This window comes from Parasteatoda tepidariorum, chromosome 1 (assembly GCF_043381705.1).
Source record: "Parasteatoda tepidariorum isolate YZ-2023 chromosome 1, CAS_Ptep_4.0, whole genome shotgun sequence".
Lineage (NCBI taxonomy): Eukaryota > Metazoa > Arthropoda > Arachnida > Araneae > Theridiidae > Parasteatoda > Parasteatoda tepidariorum.
Window position 1 is genome coordinate 62,502,182 of NC_092204.1, and position 21,120 is coordinate 62,523,301.

Below are 21,120 nucleotides of genomic sequence, written 5' to 3' on the forward strand. Positions count from 1 at the left end.
TTAACCTGGCTTCTTCAGAATCTGTCAATCTACTTAACAATGCATTTTTTAAGGCGTCGTATTTTCCATTCATTGGCGGGTTTAACAAAATATCCTCAACGAAATCTAAGACATTTTCGTCTAATGAGGCAACGACAATGTTATACTTAGTTAAATCACGAGTAATATTGCCGTTAGCAAACTGTGCTTCAAGTTGTAAGAACCATAACTTAGGTTTATGTCGCCAAAAAATTGGTGGTTTAACTGCCACTTTGTTTACTTCTAAATTCACATTATCTTGAGTTGATGAATTTAAATTATCGTTTGTGCTTTCCTCCATGTTTAATATAAAGATAATTATAAAATAATGGTAATGCACAAACCTTTCTTTTATCCAAATAAAATCTTCGCACTGTTAAACTAATCACGTCCTGAGGTCACCAGTTGTAAGGGAAGGTTTTCTATCTTCCTACTATGTGCGATTTTGGATAAATAAAAACGAAGTAAATTGGAGACATCACAACATTTAATATACACAGTTATTTACAAGTTAATATAAAATATATAAATCCATTAATACTTTTACATCCCAATGTCTGGAACGTCAATATAGTAATTATTATTATTGAGTTGTCTTAGCAACGTTGTTTTTATTTTTCATAAAACTAAATATAAATGCTTGTTATGTTATTGCTCTTGCGCACCACAAGGGTATACAGTAAGTTCTAAGAATGTGAGATTACTAATTTCTATTTATTATTACCATAATGAATCTGAATGAGTAAAATTGTAAATGAATTAAAAAGCCTGATTTTTTAATTATATTTTAAATTTAGAGACATTTAAAAAATGGTATTTTCTCATTTGCTTAGTGGTAACCAGTGTTTTAAAATATGCTACAGACAATTAAATTTTTCAAGTATTTTAAAGATATCATCAGTTATGTTTGCTATCATCAGTTACCTGTAATAAAAAAAAGATGCTATTTGCGCTCTGTATTATACTTTACTATAGCTATATTCTTTTTGTTATTGAAGGTTATCTAAATGATTAACATAATCGTGGTAGCATAAGCAAACTACATTGCCTAATTAATGCTTCTAAGTTNCCGTCGCCAATAGCCCATTGTGCAGATCTAGTGCGACGTAAATTAACAACAACAACAACGTTTATTTAAAACCATCGTAATTATTTTCGTTATGCTTTTAAACATCTTTTTATAAAACTCAATAATTTAAAATCGACGGTAATTGAAATGAATACAAAAGTTTTCAATTGAAAGACAAATTTATTAGAAAAATGAAGCTAATTCGCAGAGGAATAAGCATTAAAAAACCCAATATTATTTTTGACTATGAGGATAATTAATTTTGGCAAATTACAAATTAAAATGCAATAATAAGCTATATACTTAAAGGCAAAATAATGAAGAAATGTTACTCAGTTCGTTTAAGAGAGAGTAAAAAATTAGCAAACTGTTATAGATATCAATGATGCTTAATTTTGTACTTGTAATTAATTTTGATTAATTTACATAAGAATGTGCTATGAGCTAAAACGAAAAATTAATGAGGAAAATGCACTTTTTTCGTAACGGAGTACTGTAAAAAGCCGGGTTATCGGGAGTTCAGCTAGCAACTAAATGAGAGAACTTGAGGCGATTCGTAAAAATCAAATTTAAGGCATTCCCAGATAGCAAAATAAGGTTTATTTTCAGTTAGCAAAAATCTTTTAATGTAAATCTAAAAAGATTTGTTATGCGACTTGCGTGTAAACCTTCTAATCTTAAAACGAGATCTGTGACAATTTGCTCTATTCTATGCACAATTGATTGATGAAGGTGGACTTTGATGAATGCACTTTTCCCACATATTTTGCAAAAAAATAAATAAAGTTGTGATACCGGAATATTTGGAAGTAAAACAATGAAAATTGTACTAAGTAAATTTTCATTTTCCCCTTTGGTAATTTTAAATATCAAACTTACTAAGAAAAATGAAACTAATCATAAAGCAAGCGCATAATTGTTTGCTTTATTCTATAACACAGTTTCTATTCTTTAGTATGTAAGTATCTGGAAGTATCTATTCTTTAACGAGTAATGCGACTCTTTAACGCTTTAACGAGAGTTCCCCAATAAGCTGATCGTTAAGACACGGTTACCAGCAGATAACCGAAGTTAACAATCACTGGTTGCTGTCAGTGTGTGGGGTGACCACATGGATCAGTCTGCATAGGGACCGAGGGTGTGTGGTATTGGTCTTCGTTAAACTGTTCTACCGTTCTACTGTTCAACCGTTAAGTGCTCGACTTCGCTTGAAGATCGCCAGGCTACCGAAGCGGGAGTGCCATCCCCTCTGCAGAGGATCGAAATTGTGATGGCATGTCTTCGAATCATCCTCAGGGATGCTTCCCAGATCGTCGCCAATAGCCCATTGTGCAGCTCTAGTGTGACATAAATGAACAACAACATCAACATCATAATGGAATGCCCAAAAATAAGCAAAATACTCAGAAAAGAAAGAAGAATATTCAAAATATAAATGTTTGATTAAATAAAACAAGGTGAGCGTCTGCTTTCGGTTGCTAATGACACCCAAAACTCGACCAAACCACACCAATCATTCCTAAATTGCAGTGAGAACTAGCAGTATCTGAGGTCACGTGATTATTGCACTTCAGTGCGAATATTGGAACGCGACCAATGGATGATCATGGTATTCGGCCATTTTGCCGATGGTGTTCCCATTTCTAAAGTCCGTTTCTTCCTTTTCTTAGAATAATCCATAAAGAATTTAAATTTACTAATAGATCATTAAAGTTTTAACGTAAGTATGCATGATTATAGTAATACAACTTTAAGAATTGATTTTGATTTCAGATTACGCTATTTAGTTATTGTACAATTATGTGAAATGTCAACTAAATATGAAACCGGTGTTTATCTGATAATTACGACAAAAGCTCATTACTTTTCGTCTGAAATCTCAAGTAAATATGAAGTCAGATTCAAAGATCATTGAAATTATTTTTTAATTTAGTATTGAATGTATGTAGGGTGTGGGGCATATTAATGCTTTGAATTTGATTAGTATATTTTGAAGCATTATTGCTGAATAAAATAAACATACGTGTATACTTCGTTTGGAATCTTTTGCACCTTTTAAAAGTAAAATTATGAATCTGATGTCTTTTAACTGTATAAATACCATATTTACTCTTTGACAGACATAGCAATTAAGTTTGTTCATTTTTTCCCCATCACTTTCATTTGATTTTTATAACTTGTAAAACATTTTTTAAAGCATTCTCATAGCTATCAGATGTCTTCCAACTTTAATTTTGCATGTTTTATATAATGATTTTGTTTGAAAAAATATTACTGTAATGATTTCCCTAGTTCAACATTGTGTTGTATTATAAATTATCAGTACCTAAGAAGTTTGTTAAAACTTAGGGTTACTATGATTCAATGATAACAGCCCTATAATTTAGTTACTAAATTAAATTTTGTAATGTATTTTTACTTATTGCTTGTAATTTTTGATGTTTTTAACTTGGTGTGATGGTCTTCATGCTGTTAAAAGCAATGTAAATATGAGATCTAGTTAATCAATCCAGACACTGTTGTAAAACATATTGCTGTTCATATTAAATAATTTCCTAGTAAAGAAATTATTTTAACAATGGTATAATTATAGCAGTGTGTATTTTAAACTTAGAACAAATTTATTTTATCTCACTGATGGGCAATCTCTCTAATATAAGCAATCTGCAATAGATTTTTTTTTCCATATATCATCATGGTATAATAATTTAAATCTTTTAATAATATTTTTCTACACATTGTAACATGATTTTTTTAAAAATAAATTAGTTGTATCCTCTGATGTAAATACATTTTTAGTGGTTTGTTACCTAAGTATATGCTTGCGTTTTTAATCCGGCATTTATTATTTAGTTTGGTAAATTGTAGTAGCTTGGAATCGCAGTTGCATGCTTAAAACTTCCTTAGTCAAACTAAAATGGCACATCAGGTAATTACCTAACAAATAGCCTTTATTAATCTCCCTAAATTATTGAGTTATATGAAATAAATCAATAAAATTTTCTATAACTCTCTGCATTGTTTTCCCCTGAAAAATCTTTAGGAAATTTCTGTAGAAGAAACCAAAATATTTTTCTGTTTTACATGGTTATTAAAATGTTCGTAAGAAACTTTTTTATTGTTGAGTCGTTTGCTAATATGTTTGAGTAAAAATTAGAGTGGAAATTTGTGCTTGTTTATCAAGCTATATAGCAGAATATATTTTAGAAAATATTATCTTTTAATGATTCAAAACAAAATTGTCTTTAGAACTAAATTTTATTTGTTAAGCTTTTATATTGATTACCAACAAATGTTAGTCACTTTGTTACAGTTAATGAAACTATTCATAGTAACGGATTAATTATGCATGCTTCATTATCAGGAGTCCGTCCAGGCCGAATTAATACTGTTTATTGGTACATTCACAAATTCAACTTTAGGAAAAACAGTAGTTTCACAAATTAAATTTTTGGAAAAATTTCACAAAATACTTTTTCTTAAAATTTTATTTTTGTATCCCTTAACAAACGATAAATCCATATTTTTACCATATTTTTGTGTTGATTTTTAAATTTTTTGCAAATTATGTCTAAATTTTCACAAAATAGGTACCTCTCAGAAAAACCTAGACAGACCCCTGATTATACATTATTATTGCTATCTAATCTCCCTATTTCTTTTCATTTGATGTATTATTGAATGTCGTACTAGGTTCATACTAGAAGGTTGAATTATGTGTATCTACTGTTTTAAAGTCTATTGCACCATTTATCATCAACATTTATGAATGTCATATTTACATATCTTAAAATCATATATACATATCTTAAAATCATATATACATAAATATTCAATCAGTTCTAATAATTTTTCTTAAAATGACTGTTCTCATTAATACTTACTCCAATTTTTATTGACTTTCGTGAGTGTCAATTTTTTTTTCAAATTAAAATTAGTGTTGTAGACATTTAATAAACAATATAATAGGAAAAGATTTAAGAAGCTCCGCAATTCATTAAACAACAAAAGTGAATACCTAATCCTTTAAATATGAATAAATGTGCTTTTAATATTGATAAATTATGTTATTTCATAAGGATAAATAATGAAAAATTAAAAATAATAAACTTTTTTAATAAAACAAAAACTTGTTTACATTCTGTTTCTTGTTCAGGTATACTTCGGGGGTATCCCAGAATTCCGGGTTTTTCTGGGAATCTTGCTGAATTCCGCGTTTCTCAGGACCGTTGATTTTCAGACTTTCGCTGGGAGTTGTTTCCTCAGAATGAAAAGATTTTGAGTTGTAAAGGGACACTCACTTAATACTGTAAATAATTTATTAAATACTATGTAATAACTGATTTTCATCCTCAACAATTTTTAAATTACACTCTTATACTATTTTATGTATGTATTTCAAATACTAATATTCACTTGTTATCAAAATAAGAGAAAAATTTGTAGTTTATAAAAAAAATTAAATACATTCTAAAAAACAATCACTGTGCATGTGCACAAATTTTTTCGAAAAAAATGGGCTAAAAATGATTATTGGATACAACTTAAAAGCTTTTTTTTTTTGATGCATAAACCCTTTAGGGCATGTTAAAAGACATCTTTGGATTTATATTTCATACATCCAACATTTCAAAATGAATATGATTTTTTTAGACAAAGTATGTCTAAAAATTAATTTTTCAGTAGAAAAACAAAACTATTGTTTGTGTGTAAAAGAATAGAAACGGATAGTAGGACTGGGCGATATAAGAAATTTTATATCGTGATGCATCGTCAGTTTTGCATCGCGATATAGTATTTTAGAAATTCATTTACTTGTAAGGCGCATAAAGTCAGATTTCTATCAAAACTTAATACTCAGATTGATTTAAATAAATTTATGAATTTGGTGTATATGTTTTGCTTAAAGATATTAATGCTATATTTTCTAAAAATGATTGCACAAATAACGAAATATTTCTTAGTTTAAAAATAAATAATAAAAAAATAAATAAAATTGAAATTTATCAATATATTTACCTAACAATATAGACAGAAAATTTGAAAAATAAGTTCGTTAAAAATTATTTGTATGCTTAAAACAAAGTGCTAAATAAATTAAACAAAAGAAAAACACTTTTAAAACAACACTATTTTTTATCATTATTATTTCACATAAATAATAAAGTTAAATTGAATAATTACCGAATTCTGAACGAAAAAACATAGTACGGTTTAATTTCTTAAAAATAGAAACAAAAGAATTATGATATTCGATAATATATTCAACTGAGAATATTGAAAGAAAATTAAAAAACACGATTATACTATTTGAAGAAACGAAGTGCTAAATGATTTTAAAAAAAGAAGTCGTAATCGCAAACATTACTAATTTTTTTGAATAAACAAAGTTAATTGACAATTACATTTTATTTATACGCGTTACATTTTATTTACATTACATTTTATTTATACGCGTTATATATTGTTACAATTTTATTTATAAAAATAAAAACAACTTATAAATTTTAAACCAGTAATTAAAACCCAATAAATTATTATTTTATCCAAAAAGTTTTTAATCAATTCAAATAAAGTAAAACATAGCCTAACAAATTTAATTACTTTTCAATTTAATTCTTTATTGGCACCTTAAATTAGATTTCCGTTTGTAATAAATTCCATAATGTAAAATAATACTTAAACATATAATATCAAAATTAATTTTCACATTTGAAAATAAAAAAGAAAGTTTTGTTTCAAAAAAAATTACCGAATTAAATAAGAAATACTTTTTTATATATTCTTTTCAATAATAGATTACGTTCAGAACAAGGTAACGACGGCTATCGCAAAGTCAGTCCCACTGCAAACAATCTACAAGAAACGATATCAAGTCGCGACAAAGAAGCAAAAAAACTAAGAGGTGCGGAAACGAACATGCGAGATCACGATATATGTTCTCAAAACTGATTCTGATTCTACCGCTCATCAATCAAGGCCGTTTCAATATAACGAAACGTACATCGTCTTCCCCAGCGTGAGTTGCCATCGGAATGTAAGAGATCCCTGCGTTTCTTGTATCGCTATATCGTTCGTCTTCTTTACTCGACGGCTTAAATCATATTTCTGATGCATCACCTGGAACGAAAGTCGCTGTATCGGCCTTCCGATACAGGCGTTAAATCGATGTGTCGCGATATATCGATTTATAACCCAGTCCTAACGGATAGCCACATTTTATAATAAGATCTCTATAATAGACTTTTTTCATCAACTGTACCTTTTGCAAAAAAATCTATATTTAAAGATAAAATTTAGAATATTGAACCCCGAATTTGGCAAAAAACCATAATTTAGAACATCAGTTGAAAGCCAAAAAACCTCATTTAATTACTCAAATATTCACTGCTTTTCTTATGACAGCTGGAATAGAAAAATTATTTTCTGATTATAGATTAGTACACTTCAAACTGTGAAATCATTTAGGGACTAAACAATTTCTGTTATGTTTAAATATTTTAATAATAGGAAATAGAGATTTCTTGATATTTTAAATTTATATTTTACATTTTAAAGAGTACAAAAAATTTATTTAATTAAATATTTATGTATCTTAGTTTTGTTTGCTAATATTTTATTTAATGAAATATATTGATATACAAAAGAAAGATTAAACTATAGTGAACATATAATTGAACATGTAATGAAATGTGAATGCATATCGTATATATTGGTTGTTCATAATGTGCTCATTCATTCGTAATTATTAATTAAATTTATTGAGTATTTCTGCATGTTTATTTTAAAATCTTACATTTTGTACTTGGAATGGTTTGAAAACAAGTGTTTAAACTTGATTAGTTTTTTTTTCATTCATTTCAAAAGCAAAATGTATAATAAAGATAAAAGTTGATAATTATTTGTACATTGTAAAGCTCAAAGAATCCATATAATGAGAAATGCATCTCATATTCGACTAAAAGACCACCGCATTTCATTTCTTGAATTTTTACAATGAATTTTAAAAATTCCGTTCACTAACTTAAAGCAAACTACGTGTTTATTTATAATTTTAAAGTAATCACATAACTTCTTATGCTTTACATTTTACAAAGAATCATTTCAGTAACTTCATCATGATGCAATTTATTATTCATTTAGAAGGCAAAAAATGACAGAAATAGTTATTCTTATTACCATTCTTTTAATCCTTTTGGTAATCAAGCAATATGAATAATTAAGCTATATGTTTTTATCGTTAAATTTATCTTATGTTTAAATTTATTATATATAAGTTTGCTTTTAGAATATATACTTGAAAAAACTCATTTATAATCATGCAAAATTGTTTTTTTTCTTTCATGAAAACCCACATGGGTTTTTTCTCAATGAACTGGGTTTTTTCTTAAAAACCTAGGTTTTTNGCAAAAAATGACAGAAATAGTTCTTTTAATATTGATAAATTATGTTATTTCATAAGGATAAATAATGAAAAATAATAAACTTTTTTAATAAAACAAGAACTTGTTTACATTCTGTTTCTTGTTCAGGGGTGATTGTACTACGGGGGTATCCCAGTATTCCGAGTTCTTCGTATTATCCTTCTAGGTCCAAAAATTAGGAGCAGGATTTTTCTGGGAATCTCGCTGAATTCCGCGTTTCTCAGGACCATTGGTTTTTGGACTTTCGCTGGGGGTTGTTTCGTCAGAATAAAAAGATTTTGAGTTGTAAAAGGGCACTCACTTAATACCGTAAAAAATTTATTAAATATTATGTGATAACTGATTTTCATCCTCAACAATTTTTAAATTACACTCTTATACTATTTTATGTGTGTATTTCGAAAACTAATATTCACTCATTATCAAAATAAGAGAAAAATTTGTAGTTTATAAAAAAAATTAAATACATTCTAAAAAACAATCACTATGCACAAATTTTTTCCAAGAAAGTAAACTAAAAATTATTGATGGATAAACAACTTAAAAGCTTTTTTTTTTTTTTTTTTGATGAATGAACCCTTTAGGGCTGGTTAAAAGACATTTTCGGATATATATTACATGCATCCAACCCTTCAAAATGAATATGATTTTTTTAGACAAAGTATGTCTGAAAATAAATTTTTCAGTTGAAAAAAAAAACTGTACCTATTGTTTATGTGTAAAAGAATAGACGAAAATAGCCACATTTTATAATAAGATCTCAATTATAGACTATACCTGTTTCCATCAACTGTACCTTTTGTAAAAAAATTTATATTTAAAGACAAAATTTAGAATATTGAACCCCGAATTTGGCAAAAAACCATAATTTAGATCATCAGTTGAAAGCCAAAAAATCTCATCTAATTACTCAAATATTCACTGCTTCTCTTATGACAGCTGGATTTTCGGATTATAGATTAGTACAGTTCAAACTGTGAAATCATTTAGGGACTAAACAATTTCTGTTATGTTTAAATATTTCAATAATAGGAAATTTCTGATATTTTAAATTTATATTTTACATTTTAACAAGTACAAAAAATTTATTTAATTAAATATTTATGTATCTTAGTTTTGTTTGCTAATATTTTATTTAATGAAATATATTGATATACAAAAGAAAGATTAAACTATAGTGAACATATAATTGAACATGTAATGAAATGTGAATGCATATCGTATATATTGGTTGTTCATAATGTGCTCATTCATACCTAATTCTTAATTAAAATAATTGAGTATTTCTGTATGTTTATTTTAAAATCTTACATTTTATACTTGGAATGGTTAGAAAACAAGTGTTTAAACTTTATTAGTTTTTTTTTTCATTCATTTCAAAAGCAAAATGTATAATAAAGATAAAAGTTGATAATTATTTGTAAATTGTAAAGCATAAAGAATCCATATAATGTAAAATACATCCCATATTCGACTAAAAGACCACCGCATTTCATTTCATGAATTTTTACAAGGAATTTTAAAAATTCCTTTCACTAACTTAAAGCAAACTACGTGTTTATTTATTATTTTAAACTAATCACATAACTTCGTATGCTTTATATTTTACAAATAATCATTTCAGTAACTTCATCATTATGCAATTTATTATTCATTTAGAAGGCAAAAAATGACTGAAATAGTTATTCTTAATACCATTCTTTTAATCCTTTTGGTAATCAAGCAATATGAATAATTAAGCTATATGTTTTCATCATTAAATGTATCTTATGCTTAAATTTATTATATTTAAGTTTGCTTTTAGGATATATACTTGAAAAAACTCATTTATAATCATGCAAAATTGTTTTTTTTCTTCATGAAAACCCACATGGGTTTTTTCTCAATGGACTGGGTTTTTTCTCAAAAACCTAGGTTTTTGCAAACCCTGATTATTCTATAGGTCATATTGGAAGTTTTTCATTATTTAATTGTAAAAGAAAAATGTTTATTTACTCCTGCGTAATTACTTTGTTTATTTTATAGGCCGTTTGATGCTGTCTCACTTTGGTGGCTTCAAAATTATTGAAATTCTTTGTTTCTTTACCTTTTCGCAACATGCCATTGCCTAGTCGAGCCAGAGTTTATGCTGATGTCAATTCTCACCGCCCAAGAGAATATTGGGATTATGAATCTCATGTTGTAGAATGGGGGTAAGCAATATTTTGCATATATAACTTATAATCTTGTTTTAATTTTTTAAATACTTTTTTGTTAGAGTAACATATTTTGAAAAATATTTTTAAATATTGTAAATTAAGTTTCTTTAAAAAAATTTTTTTTAACAGCCTAAGTAATAAAAAAATGTACTTTTGGTTGTTCTAGGACGTTGTTCGATTTTACAGTTTTTTTGGACAAACAATTTATCCATAATTTTTTTTTTTTGGTTTGCTAATTATTATCAACTTCCATAGAATTGGAATAAGTCTAAAATTAAAATAATCAATATCTTATTAAATTAAATCAAATGTTTAATTATTTAATTTTTGTTATGGTTTGCAATTTAATCAATGAATTTTTTTATGGTGTTTGCAGAAATCAAGATAACTATCAACTTGTAAGAAAACTAGGCAGAGGAAAATACAGTGAAGTATTTGAAGCCATCAATGTATCAAATAATGAAAAATGTGTTGTTAAAATATTGAAGGTACATTTTATTTATAGAATTTTGCTTTTTTTTATGCCCTTATATGTTTTGTTTAAATGTAGAAAAATGTTTTTAACATTGTATAATTTGGAAAACAATCTATTTTGTTTCATTTAAGAGTATTCAAATTCTTCCTTTAATTGAATTTTCAGGTATATTATTAATAAGTATATGGGTTATTTTCTCAATTCGTTAAGTTTTAAGTCCTTAAGCTATATTACTCTTCAAACACATTTTGTTTTTAAAATAATTAAATAAATAAAATGTTGATTAATTGTTGTTACTTTTCCATGTCCCCAACACACATTTATGAATTTTCTAAGTAATTTACTGTTTTATAAAAGACTTACATTATCTGTTATAAAAAAACTATGTACTTGAATATGTATCATCAATATTCTAAGAATAATTAGTATATTTTGTTCTACACATAATTTTGTATGTGCTTCTATCTTTTGTTTAATTACCGTCTCAAGTATTAAATGTGACGATAAAACACTATAGATGACTCTAGTTGAATAAAGAATAATTTCCAGGGTATTAAGATAACTCTTTTTTTTTACAGGTAATGTTTAATTGCAATACCATTTTTTAAAGCTTCATTACGCTTAGTTTCAACTTAAATTTTTGTTCGACTTTATTGAATCTAATTACTGTTCCCCTAATGTTCTTCTAAGAAATTTCTAGCTAGTAAAAAAAATTTTTTTTTTGCACAAAATGCAACTTACTTTTATGGAATATGGATAATTTTATTCGAGAAATGAAATGGTTTTTCATCAGGGTTGCCATTTCGCGAGAAGAAAAGGGAAAACCTTGAAATACAGGGAATTTACCTAAAATAGCTGGGGAAATGAAGGAAATTTTAAGTTTTTCTTTACAAGCTGGACAAATACGAGGAATTTGTTATTTTTGTCTTTTAAAAAATGATGACCACTCAAATAGCAATTTATGGGATATTTAAAAATGATATTTCAGCTATATTATAGCACTATTTGTTTTAAGTATGTTTTGCTGTTCCTTTTTTCTCTAAGTTCTTCCAGCAATTAAAACTAGAATAGTTAGCCCAATATGGCACACACAAGAACACAATGGTTGTGTTTTCCTCTTAATATATTGTGTAATTACTGGGAAAACGCAGTGAATTTTTTTTCCAGATTAAAGTGATAACCCTGTTCATATATTTGGTAAAAATAATTTTTTTGTTATTACTGTCTCTACCAAAAAATCCACTTAAAAGGGACAGTAATATTAACATTGTAAACATAGGAATGCAAAATTACGAAACTTAAAAGCAAATTTATGACTGCTATTTCTTAATATTGAGATAAAGTTATAATAATCTACTTACAAGTATTTAAATAATTATAAACACTTTCTGTTTTTTCCTCTCCAACTATAGTTTGTTTTAGAAGATCAAAATATCAACTTTGTAAAATAAAACTTAATAGCAAAAAAAAAAAAAATTACCGACATTTTTATTTATTTATTTTCTAAATTATGAATTAAAATATTGCTTGGTTTTTCTATGTTATCTTTTTACTCTTATTAGCAATTACATAGCTCAGAATACTTGCAAAATTATTCTTTTTTTAGCCTTTTACACACCTATTCATCAACATTCAAAATGTACCACTTTGCAATTTAATATTTTTGTGTATCGTAATATTTCTTCACCACATTAATTTATGATTATTATTTATTATATAACAATATTGAATCATATATTTTAAATAAATTAGTGCTTACTTACTCAGAGTACAGAAAGTCAAGTTTTCATTTCAATAATATCAATGTCTAAATATAAATTTTTTCTTCAAAATTTTTATTTGAAAAATTGTGAGTATAAATAAGAATTTAGTTTCATAAAAAAATAATAATCTTTACTCATTATAGAAATTTACAACTTCAGTTTCAAATACTCTTCATTTTTTAATTTTAGAATAATATATATATATATATATATTGGTTGCATGCACAAGATAGCCAAAAAATGAAATTATGTGTCATTTAAAGGATGTCACTAGAGCCAATTTTTAATAAACTATTTGGATGAACTATACAAAACATATTTTAAAATATCAAATAAAAAATATCTATTATGTTCGTTAATTATTATTATAGATTAAATGGGATGTAGTTAAGAAAAAAATATTTTGAAATTAAAAAGGATAAAGCATTGGTTACAAAATTTGGTCTTAAAGTAATATAAAAATATGAGTGATATAAAGATGTTTTTACAATGAAATAGTAAAAGTTCTCATAGAAACTCTTGTTATTTCTTAAAATTCTAGATATAGTCCTTTTTTTATATCAATTAAATTTGCAATTAATTATTTATTAATTCTTAAAATAATTTTCTTCATGAATTTTTAAAGCCTTTAAATGATGGGGCAGTAATTAAATTTTTTTGTGCAATTCCAATTAATTTAAGACTGGCTCTACTTTTTTAGTTTTTTTTATTGCTGGTCATTGATTTATTTATTTAAATGTATAATCTTATACTAAAAATTATTAGAATCAAGTTTATAATGCTTTGAAATTTGGCTAATTGGCTTAAGCAAAAGTTCATATTTTGAGAAAATTACTATTTGTATAATTTAATCAATATTAGATGGTATTTTGCTTAACATTTAGTACACTAAGCAATTTTTTTAAAACACTTAAATTGCTAATGAATTTTATAGTAAAAATATTTTGCCATGTTTAAAAAAAAAAAAAATGGAAATGAGTATGTTTACTTTTATTAGTGCTAAAAGTATTAAGCACTTGTAAGAAATTCAGATGCTCATACCAAAACAGTCAATTGCAATGCTCTGCAAGGTTTTGTGTTTTCAATGCTTTATGGAAATCTGAACAATCTTTTCTATTTCTGTACTACAAGCTTCTTTGTCATTTTTGAAAATTGCCTTCTAACATGTACATCATGTCTTGCGATTTTATGCGGAAATCACGTTTTTCCAGCACAAGCAGTTAAATTGCAAGTTTACTTTTTTTTTTAGCTTAATGAATTTCACTATTATTTGTTGATTATCCCAATCTGTTTTGAATTTTTCAGCCTGTTAAAAAAAAGAAGATAAAAAGAGAAATCAAAATTTTGGAAAATTTGAGAGGAGGACCTAATATAATTGCACTTCAAGCAGTAGTTAAAGATTTTGTAGTAAGTACCCTTAAATTATGTATTATTATTTCTTTCATTGCTAAGAGAATATTTTAAATTTGTCTTTGCCTGTTTTGTCTTGTATCTTTTGAAATAACAGTTTGCAATCCATAGTACTTATGCCAATGATAAAAAAAGAAAAACCTGAATAGGTGAGATGTTCTTACTGCAGCTGAACTGCAATTAGAACCAACATAAAACTCAAACTATTCTTTGATTTAAGTAGCAGTTCTTTCTTGTAACACTTTCAGAAACAGGTATTTGAAAACAGTTACCATATATCCCCATATATAAGTTGACCCTCTATTTTTAATTTCGAGGTTGCAAATTTCTGGCATGTTGGGGGTTAAGTTAACTGTTTAGGCTGAAAAAAATATGGAAATTTTTAAAACAAAAAAATAAGTTATTAAATCTACAAAATTTTCTCAAGTTAAAAATATTTATTAATGTTCGCGCTGGATGTGATACATTTGCTCTCAAATAAAGATGTATTAACAAATGCTGTAAGGTGTATGACAATGCTGCTAATGTCTTTGAATCTGACATGGATCAATTTCTGGAAACTTTAGACTTGTAGTTTTATGGAATATTTTTTCTAAATATAATTCAAAAATTTTTTTTAAAAATAACCTTTAAATGTAAAAAATATATATTTAAAAAAAATACACAAAATGAATTGTATATAACATATTATAAATAGTTTATGAAAGGCGTAAATTGATAGTATTTATATTTATCTCATTGTTTATTAATGTATCTATATTTCACGATCAACAAATGTCCTACTTTATTACCAGTGTAAAAGTATACCATCTAAGTTTTGCAAAATTTTGGAGTTTTTAAAAAGTTGTCTTTAACACGGTATGTACGTTATACTAAAAGCAAAAATTCCCCAGTATGCCCCACAATGTATGTATCTATCACAAAGGAATGAAAGAAACAATTTTCTTAAAATATATCAATAAACAACACAGAAAAAAATCCAACCATTATTGAACTCTTTAAAATTTCCTTTATTTTTCATTTTCCCGTTCAACCTTTCGTTTATATAACTTTTTGATCCTTACTTAAGTATATTTACTTTGTGTCAAATATTTAGTACATATTTATGAGGTTTTGTTGTTCGTGATGTTAACAAAAAATAAATTAACCATTTATTGATCACATTATGAAAATAGATTTATTGCATAAGTATGTAAGTTTTAGGGTTTGAATGGCTAAAAAAATAAATAAATAAAATAGAAACTGTTTTCTTGTGAAAAAAAATTTAACTTATACCAGTTTTAATTTAAATTTCTATTTGTTGTGCAAATGTGGATTTTTTTTAAAGAAATAAAAATTTATATATATGTATATAGTTTTTAGCTAGCTGTTATAGTCATATAGTTTGGTATGTGACTGGCCTCACAGTTTCTATTTTCCATTTGTTTACCAGATGAATCAGTTTTATGTAAATATTCTGATTTGGTCACCTAATAATATTTTGCACAAAAGTAGTTAGTACTGAGGCTTAATTATCTAACCAACAGATTTATTCAAATATTATATTTTTATCTTCATGATAATAGAAAACATTGAGGAAAAAAAAAAAACTCAATTAATGCTACACTCATAAAACTTGTTTTTAATTATAAAGTAATTCTATATTTTGGGATAAAACTTAAGTTGTAATGTTTTAAATTTTTTTATTTTCGCTTTGAAATTTTTTTTTTCATTTAATGAGATTTATTGAATTTTTTAAGAATAATTTTCTTATTCTATCTAGTAAACTGAATAAATTCTCACATTTAAATTCTCTTTAATGTTTTTTTTTTTAAATTTTAAAAGCATATTATTTTAATTTTTTATAAGTGGTATAATGTACTGCTTATATAAATTCAATGAATAAAAGTTTCATAATTCCTTTATTTGAAGAATTTAATTAGAAATTGTTATTTCTAATTTATATGCTATTAATATAAATGTCATTAACTTTATTTATGTTTTACTTATTTTAGTCAAGAACTCCAGCACTAATATTTGAACATGTGAATAATACAGATTTCAAAGTAAGTCTTAAAATAAATAAAAAAATAATGTCTGTTAGCTATTACAACTTCTTATAATCTATTTTCGAATTTGGACTAAAATGATTGATTAAAATTATTACTTTTTTCCAGCAATTGTATCAAACTCTTACAGATTATGACATTAGATTTTACCTTTATGAATTGTTAAAGGTAAGTATCTGCAATTTTTTTTTTATTTACTACATTTTGTTTTTAGATTTTGTATTTGATTTTGACATGATTTTATGTATATTTCAGGCTTTAGATTACAGTCATAGCATGGGCATCATGCATCGAGATGTTAAACCCCACAATGTTATGATTGACCATGAAAATAGAAAAGTAATATATCTGTTCTCTAACCTTACCTAATGTCTCTAGTTATTTTTTTCATGTAGCAAATTTTTAAATTTAATGTATGATTAATATGTGCATGCAAATTTTTAAATTTAATGTATAATTTTATTGTAATCAAGAAGGTAAGAAATTTGAACTTTCTTTAAAGTTTCTAATATTTTTACTGTTACTCTTATAAATTTGGAGCTTTTATCATTTTGCTTTTTTTAACACAATTAAGTTAAAGAAAATGACGTAATAGTTTTTCATTTTTATATGAATTCTGCCTTTATTCTTTCTGGTGGTTGTCTTACAAGAGAGTGGGAACTCAAGATTCTGTGTCCTTACCACTAGTGTTTAAACTTAACCTACTTAAACTTAAAGCTTTGTTAAAGAAAAATTGATGTTACAGAAGGGAACCGATTATCCGGAACGATCGGGACCATCGCTATTCCGGATAACGCTATTCCGGATAACTGATTTTTCCAGTTTTCTGAATCGCTACAAAAAGCCGTTTGTTTATTGTTAGATCCAACAAAAAAAATGTTTTTTTGGAAATAATCTTAAAAAGAAGAAAAAACGATGAAGGAATACACTAATGATTATTTCCAAAGTAATGGTAAAGTAAAAATCTTTCAAAAAAGAAACAAAAAATCCTAAAATCTTGAGGCAAATTTTTTTTTTTTTTAAAATGGCGCTAAAATTTATTGAATTTTGTTCCGATTTTTTGGTTTTCTGATTTCCGGATAACGGGTTCTGTACTGTATTATTGAGTAAACTTTTTGTTGGACAAGTTTTATGTGGACCATCTCCTTCCCATAAGCATGTGAATTGAACACTAATTTCAAAATACCTTCCATTATTTATCAAAAGTAAGCAATTAAAAGTTGGCTATATGAAGCAGGAGTTAAAATAAATTTGGCAAGTTGTCAATCTTATTTTCCTCAATAAATTCTATATTTTACTAAAAAGGTTGAAAAGTAATGGAATGTGGAAATAAAATGTTTCTTTCCTTTTGTCCTCATTATTCCCCCTTCTTTCCCAAGGATTTTTAAATGTAAAACTTGAATACCTTGCAGGAGAATGCTTGGCTCATTTTCTGAAAAATTAAATTTGTCTAGAAGAAAACAGATGATTAATAATTTGGTTACTGTAAATAACTTTTAAAAATATTGTTGCTGCTTAAAATATATTACTTCTGGTTTGCAATTAAAGTCAAACTCAAAATGTTTTCTTTTTAGTTACGTTTGATTGATTGGGGTCTTGCTGAGTTTTACCATCCCGGCCAAGAATATAATGTCAGAGTTGCCTCTCGTTATTTTAAAGGACCTGAGCTCTTGGTAGACTATCAGGTAAGTGCCATAACCATGGGTAGGTATGGTTAATGTTATTTTAACCGGCCTTGCTTAGAAACAATATAGAAAGAAAAAAAAAATCATAATTCATTAAAGGAGCTTTCATAAAATTTTAAGTTTCTTAACACTTTATAGTTTAATTTACATGCTACTAATATTCTTGGTCTTGTTATGTGTAATTTGATTGTTTTTTGTAAATTTATCAGTGCTCATTCTAGACCTTGAAAAGGGCAGGGTGCTAGAAACTGAAAAGGACACCTATCACAAAAAGGATAAAAACCATATGCAAAAGTCTGATACAATTATAAATAACTGCCAATACAACTATTAGGTTTTCTGGAGCTCGTGCTGATATGTTATCTAGTATTATAGAATTGACACTAACTTTTTGAACGGCCCAATATCATCCAAAGATGGGAAATTATAAAGAAATTGTCAAGAATCTAACGTAGTATTAAAAATATCGGAATTTAAAAAATAACGTGAAAGGGGTCGATAAAATGATAAATAACTGTCGTAAAATCGATCAAAAATGGCGTGGAATTGACACATATAAAATCGCGATAGCTCAAATTCGAACATCGTATTAAACACATCGGAATTTTAAAAATCGTGTAAAAGGGCCAAAAAATAATTAATAACTTCCGAAAAAACCATAATCAAATGCTATAATTACGATATTATTAATTACGATAGAATCGTCACAAATTGAACGTATCAAATATAGATAACCCTAATTGTTAATTCGTAAGACGTAATAACATCGTATTAAGAATATCAAATTCAAAGAACCATGTGAAAAGGGCAGACAAAATCTTCCAAAAAAATTAATATCAAATAACTTGAAATTACGATGGAATTGTCACAAATTGAATGCTTAAAAAAAGTGACTGCTCAATTCAAAATGCGCAATTCGTAATAACGTATTAAATATATCGGAATTTGAAAAACCATGGGGAAACACTGGGAGGGGGGATGATAAATTACGTCCGAAACACGATCAGAGAACCATGTGATGTGGATTTACCAAAAAATTTACGCTAATAGGTCATTCCCCCTTAATATGTCGGGGAGCATATTCAGATTCTTAGGGCATGCGGGGCATAATTTTTTATTTAAAGAGCAAGCATGGTGCCCCGCTAACCCAGCTTAGAATGAACTCTGAATTTATCTTGCTATAAAATTATTTATAAATAATGGTAATAATTTACTTTTTTATGTTAATTTTTAATGTTATAAACAGAATGTTAGTAAAAGTTTTATTGTAAAACATTATATTTAAATTTGCTTCTGAACTTAAACCTTTCTCAAAATTACTCTGAAAACAATCTTTTTACAAAATTACCTTGAAAACAATCTTGACACAAAATCCCCAATTCATTTGCTTAAAGGAAAGTCTGAAAGATGTAGAATATTTGGAAGATCTAAAATTGACTTAATCTCAAGAAAAATTTAAACTATAGCCAAAATCCTGAAAAAATTGTAATTACAGAAATTTTGCTTAAAATTTTTTACTGAAACCCTTTTTGCATAATTGTTAATTTTTTGATGCAAATTCTTCAATTCTTTTGATGCAGCTATTTAGATTAGAAAAAAACTTACATTGAATAATAATCGTTTATTCCCTGTATTATTTCTTATGTTTTTTTTTGTGGTGCAATATTACTGTAATGGTGATTTTAAATTATATTTTGAACTAAAAATAAAAGATTAAAATTTTTTTGAGATTTTTAGTGATAAACGTTAAATAAATTCTTAGAAATTCTATAAAATGTTCGTAATATTTCAGTTAGATTTGAAGGCATATAATGTGTGAAATGATGATTTGATATGAAGAAATGATAATAATTTTTTATAGCTATGAAACAAATATTTGGCCACTATTCAGTATTCGGCCTTTTTTCTGAATATTCGGTAGAGTATTTTTTTTGAAAAAGTAAATCATCTATTTTACTATCATCATCATAGTTGGCCAGACAGCCTAATTTACTTCATCTGAAAATTTCTCCATAACGACTTCCAATTTATCTTTGATTCCCAATTCTTTTCTTTAATTGCTGTCCATCTCAATTGCGTTCTTCACTTTCTTGTTCTAAGAGCATATCTTTTTTATTGTATTGTTATCACTCATTTGAATCATGTGGTGCATCCAATTCATTCTATTTATTTTTATGTATTTAATAATACATTGTTTTTAAATCTTGTATAGCTCAAAGTTAAATCTTGTTCTCCAGTTTTTGTTTTCAATTGGAGATTGTCACAAATATTCGACTAATATAAGTTATTTGGCCCTTTTGCCGAATGTTCAACCAAATATTCGACAAAGTATTTTTTTAAAAGGAGACAGCATTTTCAAAAAACTTTTTCATAAAAAAAAAGGCAGCTCATTAGAGATAACTGATGTATGTACGATTTTATCAGATTCTTGCCATAAGGCATTTTTTTAAGGACAGTAGTAGTGTAGCCAGACTGTAACACTATTTATGCTGAGTATAAGAAATTTAATTTTTTTAAATATATATATATATTTCATTTTCAGATGTATGATTATTCTTTAGACATGTGGAGTTTAGGTTGCATGCTGGCTAGTATGATATTCAGAAAAGAACCTTTCTTCCATGGCCATGATAATTATGATCAGGTAAGTCGTTTACCGTATATTTGTAATTATGAAATACACAATTCTCTCCCCCTCCCCTCTGCCTTTTATGTTCATAATTTTTCCTTGAACAGTGGTAAGGTTTGAATTGGGGGGGGGGGAAAGATCGATAAATTTTAAATTAGATTTTGAGGGCCAATTTCTTTTTACTGATTTGTTATTTTAATATTATATGTTTCATATCTTTAAATAACTGTATTTGCTTTGCACTTTTTATTAAAAAAATATATTCTATTTTTTAAGAAGATGTCAATCACTATTTTTTATCAAATAATTGTTTTTTTTTTATGAGAAAACAATTTTATTCCTAATTTACACATTTATTTTATTATGTTGATTATTTGTTTTAAAATCATATAGTTTTTCAT

The 21,120-nt window shown here is 26.4% G+C and overlaps 1 protein-coding gene across 1 annotated transcript in view; it reads left to right on the plus strand.

Moving 5' to 3' along the window:
* Positions 1-2,671: 2,671 nt before the first annotated feature.
* The window catches only part of LOC107441846 (casein kinase II subunit alpha), a gene marked incomplete at its 5' end in the record, with an annotated part of 28,654 nt that continues 10,205 nt past the window's right edge, over positions 2,672-21,120 (plus strand). Inside the window, 9 exon segments of the mRNA XM_021144353.3 lie at positions 2,672-2,807; positions 10,537-10,703; positions 11,086-11,197; positions 14,253-14,354; positions 16,352-16,402; positions 16,514-16,573; positions 16,661-16,744; positions 17,980-18,090; positions 20,633-20,734. Coding sequence (XP_021000012.1) covers positions 10,609-10,703; positions 11,086-11,197; positions 14,253-14,354; positions 16,352-16,402; positions 16,514-16,573; positions 16,661-16,744; positions 17,980-18,090; positions 20,633-20,734 — 717 coding nt within the window.